The sequence below is a fragment of the Ictalurus furcatus genome, chromosome 12 (assembly GCF_023375685.1).
Source record: "Ictalurus furcatus strain D&B chromosome 12, Billie_1.0, whole genome shotgun sequence".
NCBI lineage: Eukaryota > Metazoa > Chordata > Actinopteri > Siluriformes > Ictaluridae > Ictalurus > Ictalurus furcatus.
Genome location: NC_071266.1, coordinates 3,087,412 through 3,103,718, shown reverse-complemented (window position 1 = coordinate 3,103,718; position 16,307 = coordinate 3,087,412). Strand labels below are relative to the sequence as shown.

At 38.3% G+C, this 16,307-nt stretch overlaps 1 protein-coding gene across 2 annotated transcripts in view; it reads right to left on the bottom strand.

Annotated features, from left to right (window-relative positions):
- Nucleotides 1-11,021, bottom strand: part of gnas (GNAS complex locus) — a 98,754-nt gene extending 87,733 nt beyond the window's left edge. The window contains exon 1 of one of the 2 annotated variants that reach the window (XM_053638209.1): nt 9,142-11,021. In XM_053638209.1, the coding sequence (XP_053494184.1) occupies nt 9,142-9,280 (139 nt within the window). In that variant the 5' untranslated portion in view covers nt 9,281-11,021. The remainder of the gene's footprint in view (nt 1-9,141) is intronic. The other variant, XM_053638210.1, reaches the window with a different exon arrangement.
- Nucleotides 11,022-16,307: the final 5,286 nt, after the last annotated feature.

The window sequence follows — 16,307 nt, the reverse complement described above, 5'->3', positions numbered from 1 at the left end:
AATCATACAGATGTGAATGCTTTAATTAACTGTTCATATAAATGTTGCTTAAATGTCGAAATTTATGTATTATAAATTCTTTATTTTAATATTTTGAGATACTGGATTTTATATTTCTATGAGCTGTAAGCCATAATCATCAAGATTAAAACAAAAAACCATACAGAAACCATTCAAGACGCAAGAAGCTGCTTTGCATTGGTGGCAAACATTTGGACTAGCCTTGCTACAGAAGCGTACCTTGGCGTCACATGTTACTTTACCAGTGAAGACTGGCAAATGAAGACTCTAATCCTTGCAACAATGCCTTTTGAAGAAAGTCATACTGATGCCAACATTTCAACATAGCTAGAAGAGTTTACTGAAAAATTCAATATTTCACCAACAAACATAAAAGCAGTCATCCATGACAATGGATCCAATGTTGTGGCAGCAATGAAATTTCTAGAGGACAAACACAACTGGGTCTCTGTCTGTGGCACTGGACACACACTTCAGCTAATTGTAAACAATTCTCTTAAAGAGCCCAGCATCTGTAAAGTTTTAGGAGCTGCTAGGAGCTTGGTTGAACATTTCAGGAGAATTACCCCGACCAATACTAATCTACAGGAAAAACAGCAGAAGATGAACACACCACAGCATAAGCTGATAAAAGATGTCAGTACCCGGTGAAACAGCTCCTATTATAGGTTTGAGAGACTCCTGGAGCAGCACTCGGCAATTACTAGGCCTGTCACAATAACAAATTTGATTGGACGATATATATTGTCCCAGAAATAATCGCGATAAATGATATTGCTGTCATTTTAAGACCACTTAATGCCACCAATATAACTATAATATAATAGTGCAGTTTTTATCTTCTGACAAAAATATTCTTTAAATTTAGTCAATATTTCATCATTTCATATTTATTAATTTTAGTCAGTTTTACTCTGACTAAAATGGCATCAAATTTTAGTCAATGGCATTTTAGTTGACAATAAAATGCAAAAATGACACCAAATATTAACACATTTTATACATTAAAGCTGCAGTATCGAGCTTTTTTTGGTTAAAAATGAACAAAAATCCATTATTGAGCAAATACGTAAAAAAAAAAAAATCAGTGCGCAAAACTGTAAACTGTAAGCTTATAATAATAAGCTGATTTTTAATTTGAGCTGTTGGGCCGGATTGCGCAGGAAACCTGTTTGACGTCATTTCGTAGCCTTTGATGTCACCACACATTTGCATAAACAGAAAGAAGAAGACCTGTCCACTATATAGTGTATGTGGGTGCTGAGGATGGTGGAGTGTTTGTAGCTTGTCCTTACAACAGTTTTAGAATTTAAAATATGTCATATATGTCATATAAGCTGCTTTTAATATTGATAGTTCTAAAAGGCAATCATCGTTGACATCTGGGGAATCACTGTTGTCAAAACCAAAAAACCTCAAACTGCTGAGAGCCTGCAGTCAAAAATGGAAAGCGTCAGAGCCCGTGCTAAAAGAATAAATAGTGATGTCTTTTGAGAGGTGGCAAAAAAGGGATTGAAGACTGATGCAGAGATGGCTTTTTTCTGCTGAACAAGTAAGACATTTCAGTGGCTCAATAGATAGCTAGCTAACATTAGCACACTTGTTCACTTGATTCAGCTAGGTATTGAGTTTCCTATGTTGTTCGTTTGGGTTTTTTTGGCTATGGTCAATGTGGTAAATTGATGGCAATAGAGAGCCAAAAGTTCAGCACTGCAGCTTTAAATTAAGCATGTATCAACAAAAACATGTGAAAACTGCCCTTGTTGTGAAAACCTGATCTCCTGAAATAATAACATTACAATGCGTACACTATTGAAAAACAATATTGTGAATTCTTCATGCTTTATTTATTCGTTGTCCGTGGCTGCATCCGAATATCCCTACTGCACAGTAGGCGAAAAGCAGTACACCATAGGAGTAGTATGTCCAAATTCTCAGTATGCATAAAACAGTAGGCGAGAAATATCCGGATGACCTACTGCATCCACCGAAATTCTGCAGCATGGAACCACTACACACTGTGGATACTGTGCTATCCCATAATGCAACTGGACTGGCATGGAAGAGCTGTCAGAATCATGCATGTTATTCATGCTTACCACTTATACTGTTCAGTACGTACTGTATCAATGGCCAAGCAGTAGGTAATGAATCGAATGCAGTAGGTACTGTCATAGTATACGATTTCGGACACAGCCTGTCTTTTAGTGCAATGTTACGTCAAAAGCGTATTCACCACATGACTTACCATTCTACCTAGCACCTTATTTAAGTTCAAGTTCAGTTGTGCATTTGTGTCATTTTGTGCAGAAACAAGTTGTAATATTACATTTATGTTCTGTATGTGTCTGAATAATCTTATATGTGTATAGGATGAGTTTGGGTGAGTTAATTAACTTGCTAGTAAAGTGCTTCAGTTTACCGGTGTTTGTTCACTCTTCTGTTTCACCTTAAACAGCTTCTACGGCTTAATCCCCGACATTATTTACTATGACTAGATTATTTGAACTACTAGAACTATTCTTTCTAGATTTTTCTTCTTCAAAAAACATTGTTAGTGCATTGATAATATCTTGCGTCATTTTTTTTTTTCAACTGTATGATTTAATTAAAATCAGAGCTAGTGCTTGCTACATAGGTTTTGCATTTGAATGTGTATTTTTATCTTAAATTCGAAGTTCTGATGTTAATTTAACAGCCCTAGAGAAGATGAAAGGACAGAATCAGCACACATTTAATTTGTATTTCCTCATTTGTAAGTCACTTTGGATAAAAGCGTTTGCTAAATTAATAAATGTAAATGTAAATGAATGGCTACAATGACTACTTTTACATGGACTGCAGTAATCTAATTATTGACCTTACTCTGAGTAAGATAATAATGTGATTAAGGTCTTTACATGAGTCGCTTTTAGAGTACTCCTTTCATGTACCCGTTTAACATGTTATAGAACATAATTAAATTAACAGCACACGTCATTACGTCGCCGCGCCACGCCGTCCGACGTCCCTCCAGAATTTCACGTATCAACATACAGTTGGTCTTCGATATGGTACCGTATACAATTTTGGGTGTTTTTATTTTTAATTTTTACGAACGCTTTAAGTGTGCTTAATGTTTTAATAAACATTAAATTATTTGTAAATTATAATAAAATAATTATTTGTCGTGCTGTACGTACAAATAGACAACTGCTTGAAGCCGTGGGCTGTGTCCCATACCGCGTACCTACTGTATAGTAGCCGAGATACATGTATTTCTCCTACTACAGGCCTATAGTAGGCAAGTACGCAATTTGGGACGCAAACGTGCTCTCTTGTTTGCCGTAAAACGGTTGAGCACTGCCGTGTGTGTATGTGTCCTGTCGCAAAATGCAGTGAAAACTCTCACACGGCGTTAATAGTGTGATTAAGTTGTTTACATGTCTGTAATACACGTCGATAATGCAACTAAAACAGGAGTACTCCACCTGTCTTAATTCGATTCGTGTTTACTTCGAGTATGACCTTAATCAGATTAAGGTAATTAAAAATTGCTGTTTACATGCTAGTTTCTTAATCAGAGTATTGTCTTAATCGGGTTAATAGTGGATTATTGTTGTCCATGTAAACTCACTGAGTGTTTGTGTTAGGAATCTCCCCCTAGCACCAGGCAGTGTGTGCAGAAGCCTTTCAGCGCACAGCTTGTTTTTGTTTTGATTCATGTTTTGTCTCCACCCGTGTCCTGTCACTGGTTGTCTACCTCGTGTGTCACACCTGTTTTTTCAGTTTACCTTTAATTAGTTTGTATATTTAAACCCTTGTGTCTCTGTTTTCAGTGCTTAGTAGTATTCAGTATTTGGTGTCTTTTTTCATGTTGCTATTCACCAAGACATTGATCTAACTTTATCATTTGTGTATTTTGGATTATCCCTACTTTTGCTGTTCTCTGATCGCCTGACCTGTGCCTATGTTCTGTTTAATGATTTTGATTCACAATTTGGATTTGTCTGCATGCCTCCAACTAAAACGCTTAAAGGGCATTTGCATCAGTCTCTACTTGCCAAACATGACATGGTGACATTCATTCTTGTGTAAACAAACGTGCATGTAAACACAATGGGAACTACTGAGGTCAGCAAAAATTATTGAGGTCACATCCATATATCGTATGATAAGTCGATAAAGTAGTTATCATGAGAGGCCTAGCAATTACTGCCACACTTTCTGATCCTGAGGTGACACGAATGGGCAAACATTTATTTGACTTGAAGCCTGATCAGTTGTCACTGCTTGAAGAACTGACACAGGGCCTGCAACCTTTTCAGTGTGCCACTGTTTTCCTTAGTGGTCAAGTGTATGCAAGGTTGTCATGCCTTCCACAACTTGTTAAAGGGCTACAGGGGTCTGTGCAACAAACCCTTAGTTTGAAACAACACCCAGCTAAGATTTTTTAGCCAAAGCTAACAAAGAGATAACAGAGAGGTGGAGAAATGTCAACACTTTGTTTAAGGACAAAGACAACGCAGGTATTCTGTCAGCAGCCCTAGACCCAAGGTTTAGCAAGCTTAAGTTTATGACAGCTGAACAGGGAATAAGGGTATAAAGCACTGTCAATGTCCTTGCTATTAAAGCAGCAAAAGAGACCTGGAAATGTACACCACCGGAGCAGAGTGTCATTGTTCCTTGGAGAGAGGAAAAATCCGCACTACATAACCTCCTCCAGTCTGACACAGACAGCCTCAGTGAAGAAGAGGAGTCCCAGGATGACCAAAAATGAAGAATAAATGTCCTTTTCAGAATCATAAATATCAAAAAAAAAAAAAAAAAAAAAAAAGAGGACCCCCTTAGTTGGTGAAAGGAAAATGAGGGACTTTACCCTACACTATCAAAGATCGCAAGATCCTTTCTTTGCATTCCTGCCACATCTCCATCTGAATGGATTTGCTCACAAAAACATCGGTCACATGAGTATGTTGATATGCTGACCTTTCTTTATTTTAATTCTGTGTGTATTTGACAATCCAAAAATAATTTTACAAATGCCAATCCAATAATGACATTGCTACTTACTGTTTTTCATTAACAGAATCCTTTTTTCTTTTCAAATGAAGCACTTGGTAGCTTGGTAGCTTGGTAGCTTTTATTTAAGATACATTTTTTAATATTCAAACCTGTAGGTTTTGCTATTGTCTGTAATGCAGTGGATATTTATTCATTTGAATTTTTTATATATATATTTTACTTAATGGAACAAAAAGGTTTAAACAATGGTAAGAGTATGTATTTGTGATTTTTAGTTGGATAAAATTGGTTGAACAATTGCAGAAGTTGAATAATCAATTAAAATCAATTAGTCAATTAATCGTTCTAATAATCGTTAAATTAGTCAATAATCAAAATAAGAATATAAGACAACAGATCAGAATTTCAGATTGTGTTTTCTGATATTTAATGTTATAAACAACTTAGAATATGGCACCTTTGGTGGCAGACCACTCAATTATTAGGGGAGTAAAATTACAGGAACAGATATTAAAGAAAATAAGAAACACGAAGAAGATAGCCCTTTATAACTCTATATTTGGTTATATATCCTTTGGTTGCAATTCAAAACTGTATCAGCCAGTGACCCACTGACATCACTAAACTTTTGCATTCTTCTTTTGAGATTCTTTTCTAGGCTTGTGCCGCAGCTTCTTTCAGTTGTTGTTTGTTTTGGGGGTTTCTTCCTTCAGTCTCTTCTTCAGGAGGTCAAATGCTGCTCATTTAGGTTAAGGTCAGGTGATTGACTTGACCAGTCTAAAACCTTCCACTTTTTTCCACTGATGAAGTCCTTTGTTGAGTTGGCAGTGTGTTTGTGGTCACTGTCTTGCTGCATAATGAAGTTCCTCCCAATTAGACTGGATGCATTTCTCTGTAAATTGGCAGACATAATATTCCTGTAGACTTCTGAATTCATTCTGCTATTACCATCATGAGTTACCTCACCAGTAAGGATTAGACAACAATGCAAGCCCAAGCCATGACCTGAACCGTGCTTGACCAATGAGCTTGTATATTTTGGATCATGAGCAGATCCTTTCTTTCTCCACATTTTGGCCTTTCCATTACTTTGGTAAAGGTTAATATTGGTTAATCTCTGTATAATTTTGCAAATTCCAATCTGGTCTTCTGATTATTGGTGGATTATTGGTGAACCTTCACCCATACCCTTTGAGGGTTGTTGGAGTTGTCAGTGACTGCTGGGGTATTTTTTGTTGTTGTTTTTTTTTTGTTTGTTTGTTTTTTTAAGAGTTTTCCTCTCAACTTTAACAGTGTTTCTGTCATGAACAGCTGTCGTCTTCCTTGGCTGACCTGTTTGATGTCCTGTTAGTACACCAGGTTTCTTTCTTTTTCAAGACATACCAAATTGTTTTAATGGCTATGCTTCTGCAATAGTCCGATCTTCCTTCTTTCTCAGCTTCAAAATGCTTAGACAGCTCTCTAGTCTTCATGATGGTTTATCATTTTTAACAACAAATACAGTCTTCACAGAGACTTTAGAGCTACTCAGACATTCAGAGCTATTAATTGTTTAAACAAGCAATCTAACTGTCAGTCACATGTTCCAATATTTTTGACCACCCAAAAATGGGCAGGTTCAAACAAAAAAGTGTCATGTTCTAAGTTGTTTAGCACATCTAAAGGGCCTTTCATACTGAGCAGGATTAAGCGACGCGAATGTATGACGCAATAACGCTCTTGAATCGAAACAATAGATCCCTATGGAGCTATTCACACCGGGCACGATTTTTTTTAACCAGTGTATAGATTTTTCCCTGTTGCTTTGTGATGAAACAGGCCAACCAGTATAAACACAGAAGAAAAGTATTCCAGAAGAAAGAAGAGATTGGATGTTCTTGTTATCATTGGTGTCTGAGAACAGAGAACTTTTTAATAAAAGTCACAACGACTACAAAAACATTGACAAAAAAAGGTTTTTTTTAGATAGTGTATAATTGTAATCCCTTTTATTCTTATAATTCTTATTCTTATTGTTCTTTCATCTATATATACATATATCTTATACATTTATATTTTTTGCACAAATAAATTGGTTTTGTCCTACTACTGTGTTATGGCATTATATTTCACATTACTTCATTCATACTAAAACAGCTTGATGGTGCGGTTCAAAAAAAACAAAAAAATTCTGCCACCCTTTCTGGGTAGAAACACATAAAATAGAAAAGTTAGATTCTGTGCTTCTTAAAAGTTTGTGTTGTGGTGCTATGCACCAACATTTAAGTGATTCTTCTTCTCAGTGGTCAAAGACAATCAGCCGATCAGCTGAATAGAGGGTATGCACATGACATTACAGAACTCGCCGCGGTCACACCCACTGAGTGGCAAAAAGATTGAGCGGCCACATTAATGTACAGCGTGAATTCCACGAAAACACAGAAAAAAACGCATCTAAAATGGGAAAAAGCTGTTGTGAGATGGACTTCAGAGCAATCTTTTTACAGAGTGCCAGAAAACCATTCAGTCCTTTTTTACTAAGTGGAGCAGTGTGAGTGTAAGCTCTTTTGGCATGTGATGTTCATGTACAATGATGAATAAATTACTACAGATTTCTTTTTAAACGCTGCCTATTTCCATTGATGAATAACGGGGGCTCATACATTCTCTGACTGTGTGTTACCTTCACAAATATATCACCTTAGTAAGTGGAAGCAGTGTTCGCTACAAACTAACTAGGACTAGCTAGCTTACGGTTTAGCAGATAAAATGATATCATAAAATAAAAATATTTGTACATACCTGTCCACATACAACTAGAATGTTTATTGATGTTCTTGTAACTTTAATTTCTCCAACAAATCCCGCCTTGAAGTAGGACCAAGCATCAAGGCTTTTGTATTCCTTCGGGCTTCAGGTACATATAAATGTCGGGAAAACCGATTTCTGGCCGCATGCCAATATCCGTGGACCTCAGGTTCTTGGGCAAGTTGTAAGGGTCACTATCGAGTCCAACTGCCTTTAATTTAACCTGATAATCTTTATTTATGCTAGCGTTTTCGCAGCTTGCCCTATTAAAACCAGCCATTTAGCTGGAATTTTGGCACTCAGACCAGCCGAGGGGAAAGTGACGTCAATGCATACCCTCTATAGTAGGCTGCTCCACCTAGTGTGCAGGTGTAAAATGCATTCTCGGTCAGCACCACCTATCGTGCAGGTGTGAATTAGCTGAAGGGGATTAATTGTTTTGCATTAAGTGTGAAAGCGTCTGGCTTACGCATTTAACCTTGTTCCCTGAGAATGGAACGAGACGTTGCATTTAGCATAACAGTATGGGTGCTCCCACACTGTTATGCTAAACGCAACGTAGAGTTCCCTTTGAAAGGGAATGTCTGGGTTACACATGAAACCCTGTTCACTGAGAAGGGAACGAGTTCCCTTTGAAAGGGAACACCGTTCGTCTGCGATTCGCGTTGCTTTATAGCGTCGCGCTCAGTGTTAATTGGCCTTAAATGTAAACATCAGGAAATGAAAGCTGAAAATCTGATCTATTGTCTCCTTCAGCTATTGATCTCACACACAAGTGTATACATACATATACTCAGCAAAAAAAGAAACGTCCCATTTTCAGGAGACTGTATTTTAAAGATAATTTTTTAAAAACCAAATACGCTTTAGAGATCTTTATTGGAAAGGGTTTAAACGATGTTTTTCAATGAACCATAAATAATTATTGCACATGCACCTGTAGAACAGTCCTTACGACACGAACAGTTTACAGGCGGTAGGCAATTAAGATCACAGTTACAATAACTGAGGACACTAAAGAGACATTTCCACTGACTCTGAAAATGTTCCGAATGCACACACCTCTTCACTAGAAGAAGTGCTAGTTATCTACGCAGATAATAATCACAGTGAACACAATGATTCTGGTATACAGCTCTGTCTCCTGTGTTCTCTCTCTCTCTCTCTCTCTCACACACACACACACACACACACACACACACACACACCTGAGTCACCTCAGATAAATTAGGTAATCAGAAAGCCATCAGCATTTGATCAGAGAAAAAAAACATCATTACATATATGTTTGCAGCAATAAGCAGGACTATTGTATTTGAACAAACCTACCCAACAGTAGTAGCCGATGGGTCGCTCTGTATATCTGTTTGTCTTTCTGTAACTGTTTCTCTATCTTTTTATTTGCTTCCCTCTGGGCCTTCTCCTCATTACGCTGGTCTTCTGTTTTACTGTTGCCCAAACAACCCATCTTCCAAACGTCCCAATAAAAAAAGATTTTTTTTGTGGATAGGGGATGAATGTAAAGTATAATCAAATTGCAAAAATTCCTTGATTGGCACGTGTTCAAATCCCAAAGAATGGGAATTCTGACATTTCTCTGTGCATATGCACACTCTGGAAGAACAGCACACGGGGATGGATGGGGCAATCGTTTAAAGGGATGAAGGGAGCAATGTGAAAGCGATGCCTTTGGGTGAGTGCTCAGTAGGAGCTTCAGGAAAGAAACGGAGGGCTTGTGATGATGGTGGTGAAAACACCAAGGCCTGCCTACACACAAGGCCGAGTCCTCCTAAGCTTTTTGGTGCAGTAATATCCGAGCGGGATTTGTTTTACACTTCGCGTTGGATATGTGTGTGTGTGTGTGTGTGTGTGTGTGCGCGCGCGCCTCTACGGCGTTACATGAAGGTCTTTGTCTTGCTGTTCCAGAAATCTGAGGGCGATTTAACGCATTTCTCTTCGACAATCCATAGTCGCTTTCCCAAAATGACAGTCGCGGCCGGCGCTCCTCGCAAAATCATCGATAACTCTACGAAACAGGTTTTATTTTCTTTCCTGTCACATCCGTTCACCGACACAGGGAAAAGGGATATAAGAACGTGTTTTCTTTAGGAAAAAAATCCCAGAAGAGATAAATATCTTTCCCAAATTGACGGCCTGCGGTTCATTCCGCCTCCAGCCGTGGCCGACATCAACCTTTTTGAAACTCCGTTATGAAATGATGTGTCAGATAAAAGGCTTTCTTTTTTTAATGAAATCCCAAAGATAAATGTTTATTTTCCTCCTGTTCTGTAATAATAACCGATGGCTTTGTGGCTATTCAAATCAAAAGAGGCGCTTTTTGTCTTCTCCGTTAGCGGCTGTAATTTGAATTTCTCCTCACATCCGTAGGCTCGCTTCACGAGAACAACAATCCGTACGGCTCCGCTAACGGCGCACGCGGCGACACGCAGCTGTTCCGAACAACGCGATTCTTCGATATATTTCACTGCATTTCGTAGGCAGAGTCCGCTGTCAGGCTACGCATTGTATTACCCATTTTGAATCCGCCTTGCAGAAAGACAGGGTTATACATGTGCATTGACAACCGCGAAGAGAACCCGTTTTTAAAAAAAAAAAAAAAAAAAAAGACAAATACCGCAGTGACAGCAAGCTCTTGGCGGACGGAACGTGTCACTTCTCGGATGGACGCGATCGGATCCGCTCGCCGAGAGTATTTTTTGGCGATTTTTCCCCTTTCTCACTGAATAGTACATTGAGCTAGATAGCGCTGAAGAGATGGGTGGGGCAAACAGCTCTCATTGAACCCTGTATACGGACCGCGGATAATCACATGACATTCAAAAAAACGTCAGCAACTGGGTTTTCTGAGGACCGAAGGCGCCCTCTTTAAACACACAGTACAGTGGAGTTGAATATACATACAGACTTCAGTAATATATCGTGTTATTTGAGCTAGTTTGAAGCGACAAATACAGAAAGCCTAAAGACGTTAAGACTTCTGGAAGAATCATGAATTTAAAGACAACCATACAGTAAATTATATCGGGTTTAACGTGTTTTTTTTTTACACAAGAAATGCTCGTTTCGGTGGATAATCTTAACAGAAATTACTAAGAAGAATTGAACAGTATTTAATAATGTATACGTTCGTAAAAATGTGAGAATATGTCTTTTGTGGTCTTACGCTATCACGATAGCCCAGTGGTTTTCAAAGTGGGGGCCGCCAGGGGGCGCCCGAGGGGCCTCAACAATTTGGTGTGAAAAATAAATTCTCACTCAGACAACCACACACACACACACACACACACACACACACAGTCGATTCCTAATGTAATGTAATGTAAAGATGTAAGATGTAATTATTAATTTAAAAAAGGGGGATATATTCAGAAGTCTGTATTTTTAATGTGTTTTAAAGACATCTTGCAAAAGGGGGGCCTCAGTCAAATGTTAATGCCATTTGGGGGGCTTTGCCCTGCAAAAGTTTGGGAACCCCTGCTATAGCCGTAATACCTTCACCTCTCTCTCTCTCTCTCTCTCTCTTTCTCTGTCTCTCTCTCTCTCTCTCTCTCTCTCTCTCGCAGCCTATCAATTTACTGAGACTATGGACAGAGTAAACCCATCTGTCCTAAAGAATTTCCCATACTTGAAAACTCTTTTATTATTCTTTTACTATTACAAAACGATAACAACCGATAAATGTTCAATAAATATCTCCTAAAAAGGTCACCGCATCAACGATTATACGTTTTACTTAGTCTTAGATTATGTGAAGCGTCCGCCATAGACGTGCCTGTGAAAGAGCTGAACAACGTATTAGAGCGAGCGCATTGATATACACCCATCGTTCATGTTACAGCCGGAATTATTGTTCGAGCCATGCTGTCGCTTAAAGCGTCATGAAACACTAAACTACATTTTCTGAGATTTTAACAGAGGTGTTCGTATCGCACGCCATAAAAGACAATCTTAGCATCTGTTCATTTTAATTGTAGGAGAAAGCTGGTTAATGTTGAGCTTTTGTCCTCTATTTTCGTGTTCCTGGTTTAAAATCTAGGTCACAGGCAGTGACGTGGCAATGTACTATAGTACTTCAATGACTTGTAGGGTTCTCATAATTATTCATGAACTTGCGTGTTCTTATCCTATGAGAAGATGCTGTCTCTTAATTATTCATGACAGCACGTGGTGCTTTCCTACAGATGTAGTAGATGAGAGAGGCATTCAAATGGGTTGGAGGTGTTTGTTTCAGTGGTGTAAGAGTTCGAATGTGTTTATTCTGGAGAGCTACGAGAATTGGAGAAAGGTGGACTTCGGACTTGCTCATGATAGCAGTTTGCGTCTACATAATGATGCGGTACTCAGTCCCGAGGACTTTTCTATCCCTTCAAATGAGGTATGTGTCTAATTTTAACCATGACAGTTTTACTTGCACTTTGAGCTAATTAAACCACTTTAAATCTCGAGTCTATTAGCTAACTAGCATTCCAACATTTCTCTCATCCGCACTACCGCCGGTTTTGTTGTTTTCCTCCATAGACACACCAGGGGCTAATGATTCAAATAGACAGGGTGTAGGACCTGCAATGCTATCTATTGTGTCTCCATTTAGCCCTGGGGATTCAGGAGGACAGAAGTCTTCTGCCTCATCTGCAAACTTTGTCACTATCCATCTTTTTTTTTGAGTGTTCTGAAGGCTCGCCCCCTGTTCCTCGTCTGCCTTTCCCTGTCACGCCGACTCCCCCTTCCTTCTTCGCACAGCCATCCATGCCCATTTAAGCTGCATTTTTCAAAAACATTGAGAGGTAGACTTGAGCTGAAAGAGGGAAGTTTCATGACCCTCGAGAATGTTGCTCGAGCAGGAGTGCGGTTGTTATGATTATACTGGCACAGATGTGATTCGGCTGTGGGTAATATTCAGTATAACAGCATGATTGCGATTGTGATATTGCTTCTATACAACAGTTTTATAAATAACAAAGTAATATATAGTAACTGACATGTCCGCTGATGATGTCTCTAGCGTAGTAATGGTTTTAGTGGGACTGTTGCTAGAATTTGAATTTTACGTGGCGAACACAAACAGTGATACAAGCAGTGGAGCATCCCGGTGTGGTTATACTAAATATAAGCACTGCTTATCTGGATGATGCTGGTCATCCAATCAAATGAGTGAACTGGAATGAACTGTTGTATAAACCAAAATAATGCACCTTCTGACCTATCAGTATAGAGAATTCAACTGGGCTGTAGTATAATTCAACAACTTGTTTTCTATATAGAACATTAATACTAAAACCAACAGTAAATTCTGTCATTCACTTAGCATTAATTTATATTGAACATACTCTGGATTACACACCTACATTGGATTCCAACATATCATTATATCCTGAAGAATTATCATGTGAATCAATCTTTGCTGATATACAAAATTAAATAAATTACACAGCAATCACTATATGTTATGCAGCAAACCCTTTATAAATAGCCTATTACTTAAATTATCACTTAAAGTGTGCTCTTCTCATGGTAACTTAATATGACTAAAATGTCAAGAATTGTACATATAACCTAAATCAATCTGCCATAGCATTAAAACCATATGCCTAATGTATTGTGCAGGTCCCCCTTGTGCCGCCAAGGATTCCACAAGACCTCTGAAGGTGTGCTGTGGTATCTGGCACCAAGACATTAGCAGCAGATCCTTTAAGTCCTGTAAGCTGTGAAGTGGGGCCTCCATAGATCAGACTTGTTTGTCCAGCACATCCCACAGATGCTTGATTGGATTGAGATCTGGAGAATTTGGAGGCCAAATCAACACCTTGAACTCTTTGTCATGTTCCTTAACCCATTCCTGAACAATTTTTCAATTTGGCAAGGCACATTATCCTGCTGAAAGAGGCCACTGCCATTAGGCAATACTGTTGTCATGAAGGGGTGTACTTGGTCTGCAGCAATGTTTAGGTGGTATGTGTCAAATTAACATCCACATGAATGCCAGGACCCAAGGTTTTCCAGCAGATCATTGGCCAGTGCATCACTCTGCCTGTGCCAGCTTGTCTTCTTCCCACAGTGCATCCTGGTGCCATATCTCTTCCCCAAATAAGCAATGCACAAACACCCGGCCGTCCATGTGATGTAAAAGAAAACATGATTCATCCAACCAGGCACCTTCTTCCATTGCTCCAAGGTCCAGTTTTGATACTCACATACCTGTTGTAGGTGCATTTGTCGGTGGACAGGGGTTAGCATGAACAGTGAAGTCAAGACTGATACTGAAGTCAACTTTAAAAATAATAAACTCGACTTTAAAAATAATGAAGTCAACTTTAAATAACAGAAGTCAACTTTGAAAATAATGAAGTAAACATTAAATAAAAAAGAGTCAGCTTTAAAAAAAAAATAATAATTACGTCAACATTAAATAAAATGAGTCACCTTTAACGAAAGCGTTAACTTTAAATAAAGCTGTCAACAACAAAAAAATAATAATAAGAGAGTGCTCACTTTCTGGTAAAATTGCACGCTAAATGCATAGCATGGAATCTACAGTGAATTATAACGTGATTACGTTATAATTTTCTCTAAATACGCAACTGGATATTAGGTAAATATTATTTAAATATGGTCAAAGGACAATATGTGAATCAGGTGTTAATGTTCCATACTCAACATTTAAATTCTAATTTTGTAGCAATGCTAACACTATTAGAGTATATGTGGAAAATGCAGAGTGCCAACAAAAAAAGCAATAGCGATCTCATTTAGTCCATTAGGCAGTCTGATGTAAACGCATAGCCCTATGGTATCTTTGTTATTTGTGTTCAAATACATATTTATAAGCAAACTAGTATGGAAGCTATGCTAAGTGCTATCTAGCTACAACAGATTAGCTAGCTGACCTATGCAGACATATGCAGCAGTATAAAATAGTTTATTTAGTTGTATTTAATTTATTGTGGCTCATTAATGTTACTATAGTGCCAGTGGTATTATCATAACTAGTTGCCTACATACAGAATAGTTAGCGGTCATATATCAAGGAGGTAACTCTGGACTTTATTTCCCAGCAGCCACTGCACCATACTACATCATTGTCACATGACCACCTGCACCTGTATCACGTTTCTGTTTAACGAGCGCTCCTATATATAGCCACTGTTTGTATTGCTTCCTCGTCTTACGTATTGACTATCTTGACCTGTGTCCCTGTACCATGTTTTGTTTCATAGTTTATGTTTAGCCTTAGCCACAGTATTTTGCCGAGTTGTCTTAGTGTCTTTGTTTTGTTGTTTGTTTGTTTATTAAACTGTTTGAAGATCTGCGCTTGCTTCCGTATCCAACTTTGTAACGTGACAGTTAGCTATATGTTTACACACTGTATTTAAGAGTACATAATAGGGGATTAATTTGGATTATATCTGTTGCATTATAAGGTCATTATAAATGTGCTCATAGAGCTCACTTGTTTGTGTGTTTTCCTCCTCACAGTGAGCTGTACATAAATGTTCAACTCCCTGTGTATCACCTGATTTCTATGACTGGTTTACATTCTGATTGGAGGTTGAGTGATAACTTCAGGAATCACATCTCTTTTCTACAGAAGCCCTAAGAGGCAATGTATTTTTTTCTTCTTTGTTTTCTCGCGATCACAACTTAATTTTCTCGGGATCTTGACATAAGTTGTTTTCTCGTGATCCTCATTTAATTTTCTTGTGATTTCCACATTAAAAAAATTCTCATGATCAAAACTCAACATAGCAATGTTGTTTTTATTGTTCTAGAGGCAGCAAAGCTTAGTGTAATCCCACAGCATCATGGGTGAACAAATTTGTTTTTACTTTGATCAGGGACTCACTCAAACTGCAAAAAATGCAAAAAAAAAAAAAAAGTCAATTCAGTTCACATTGAAAACACATTATTAACACATGATTTGATGTTTTTCTTTGTGAATTTAATTTATTTTTGAAAATATATACTCATTTAAAATTTGATGACCGTAACACACTCCAAAAAAGTTGGGACAGTCGACTGTTTACCACTGTGTAACATCAACTTTTCTTTTAATAACATTTATTAAGTGTTTGGGCACTGAAGGCACCAGCTGGTTAAGTTTGCAAGTGGAATTTTTCCCCCATTCATCCATTATGCATTTCTTCAACTGTGCAACTGTATGGGGTCTTCATTGCCTTATGTTGCACTTCATAATGCACCACACTTTCTCAAGTGGAGACAGGTCAGGATTGCAGGCAGGCCATGCTAGCACTTGCACTCTCTGGTTACTCAACAATGTGCTTGTAATCCAGACAGAATGTGGTTCCGTGTTGCCCTGCTCTGGATTGCAGCATATGTTGCTCCAAAATGTGTACATATCTTTATGTATTAATGATGCCCTCACAGATGAGCAAGTTACCCATGGGCACCCATGGGCACTGTCACCACAGCTTGGATTGTCCTTTTGATGGTCCTTTTCCTTTTTGGCTCGGAGAACA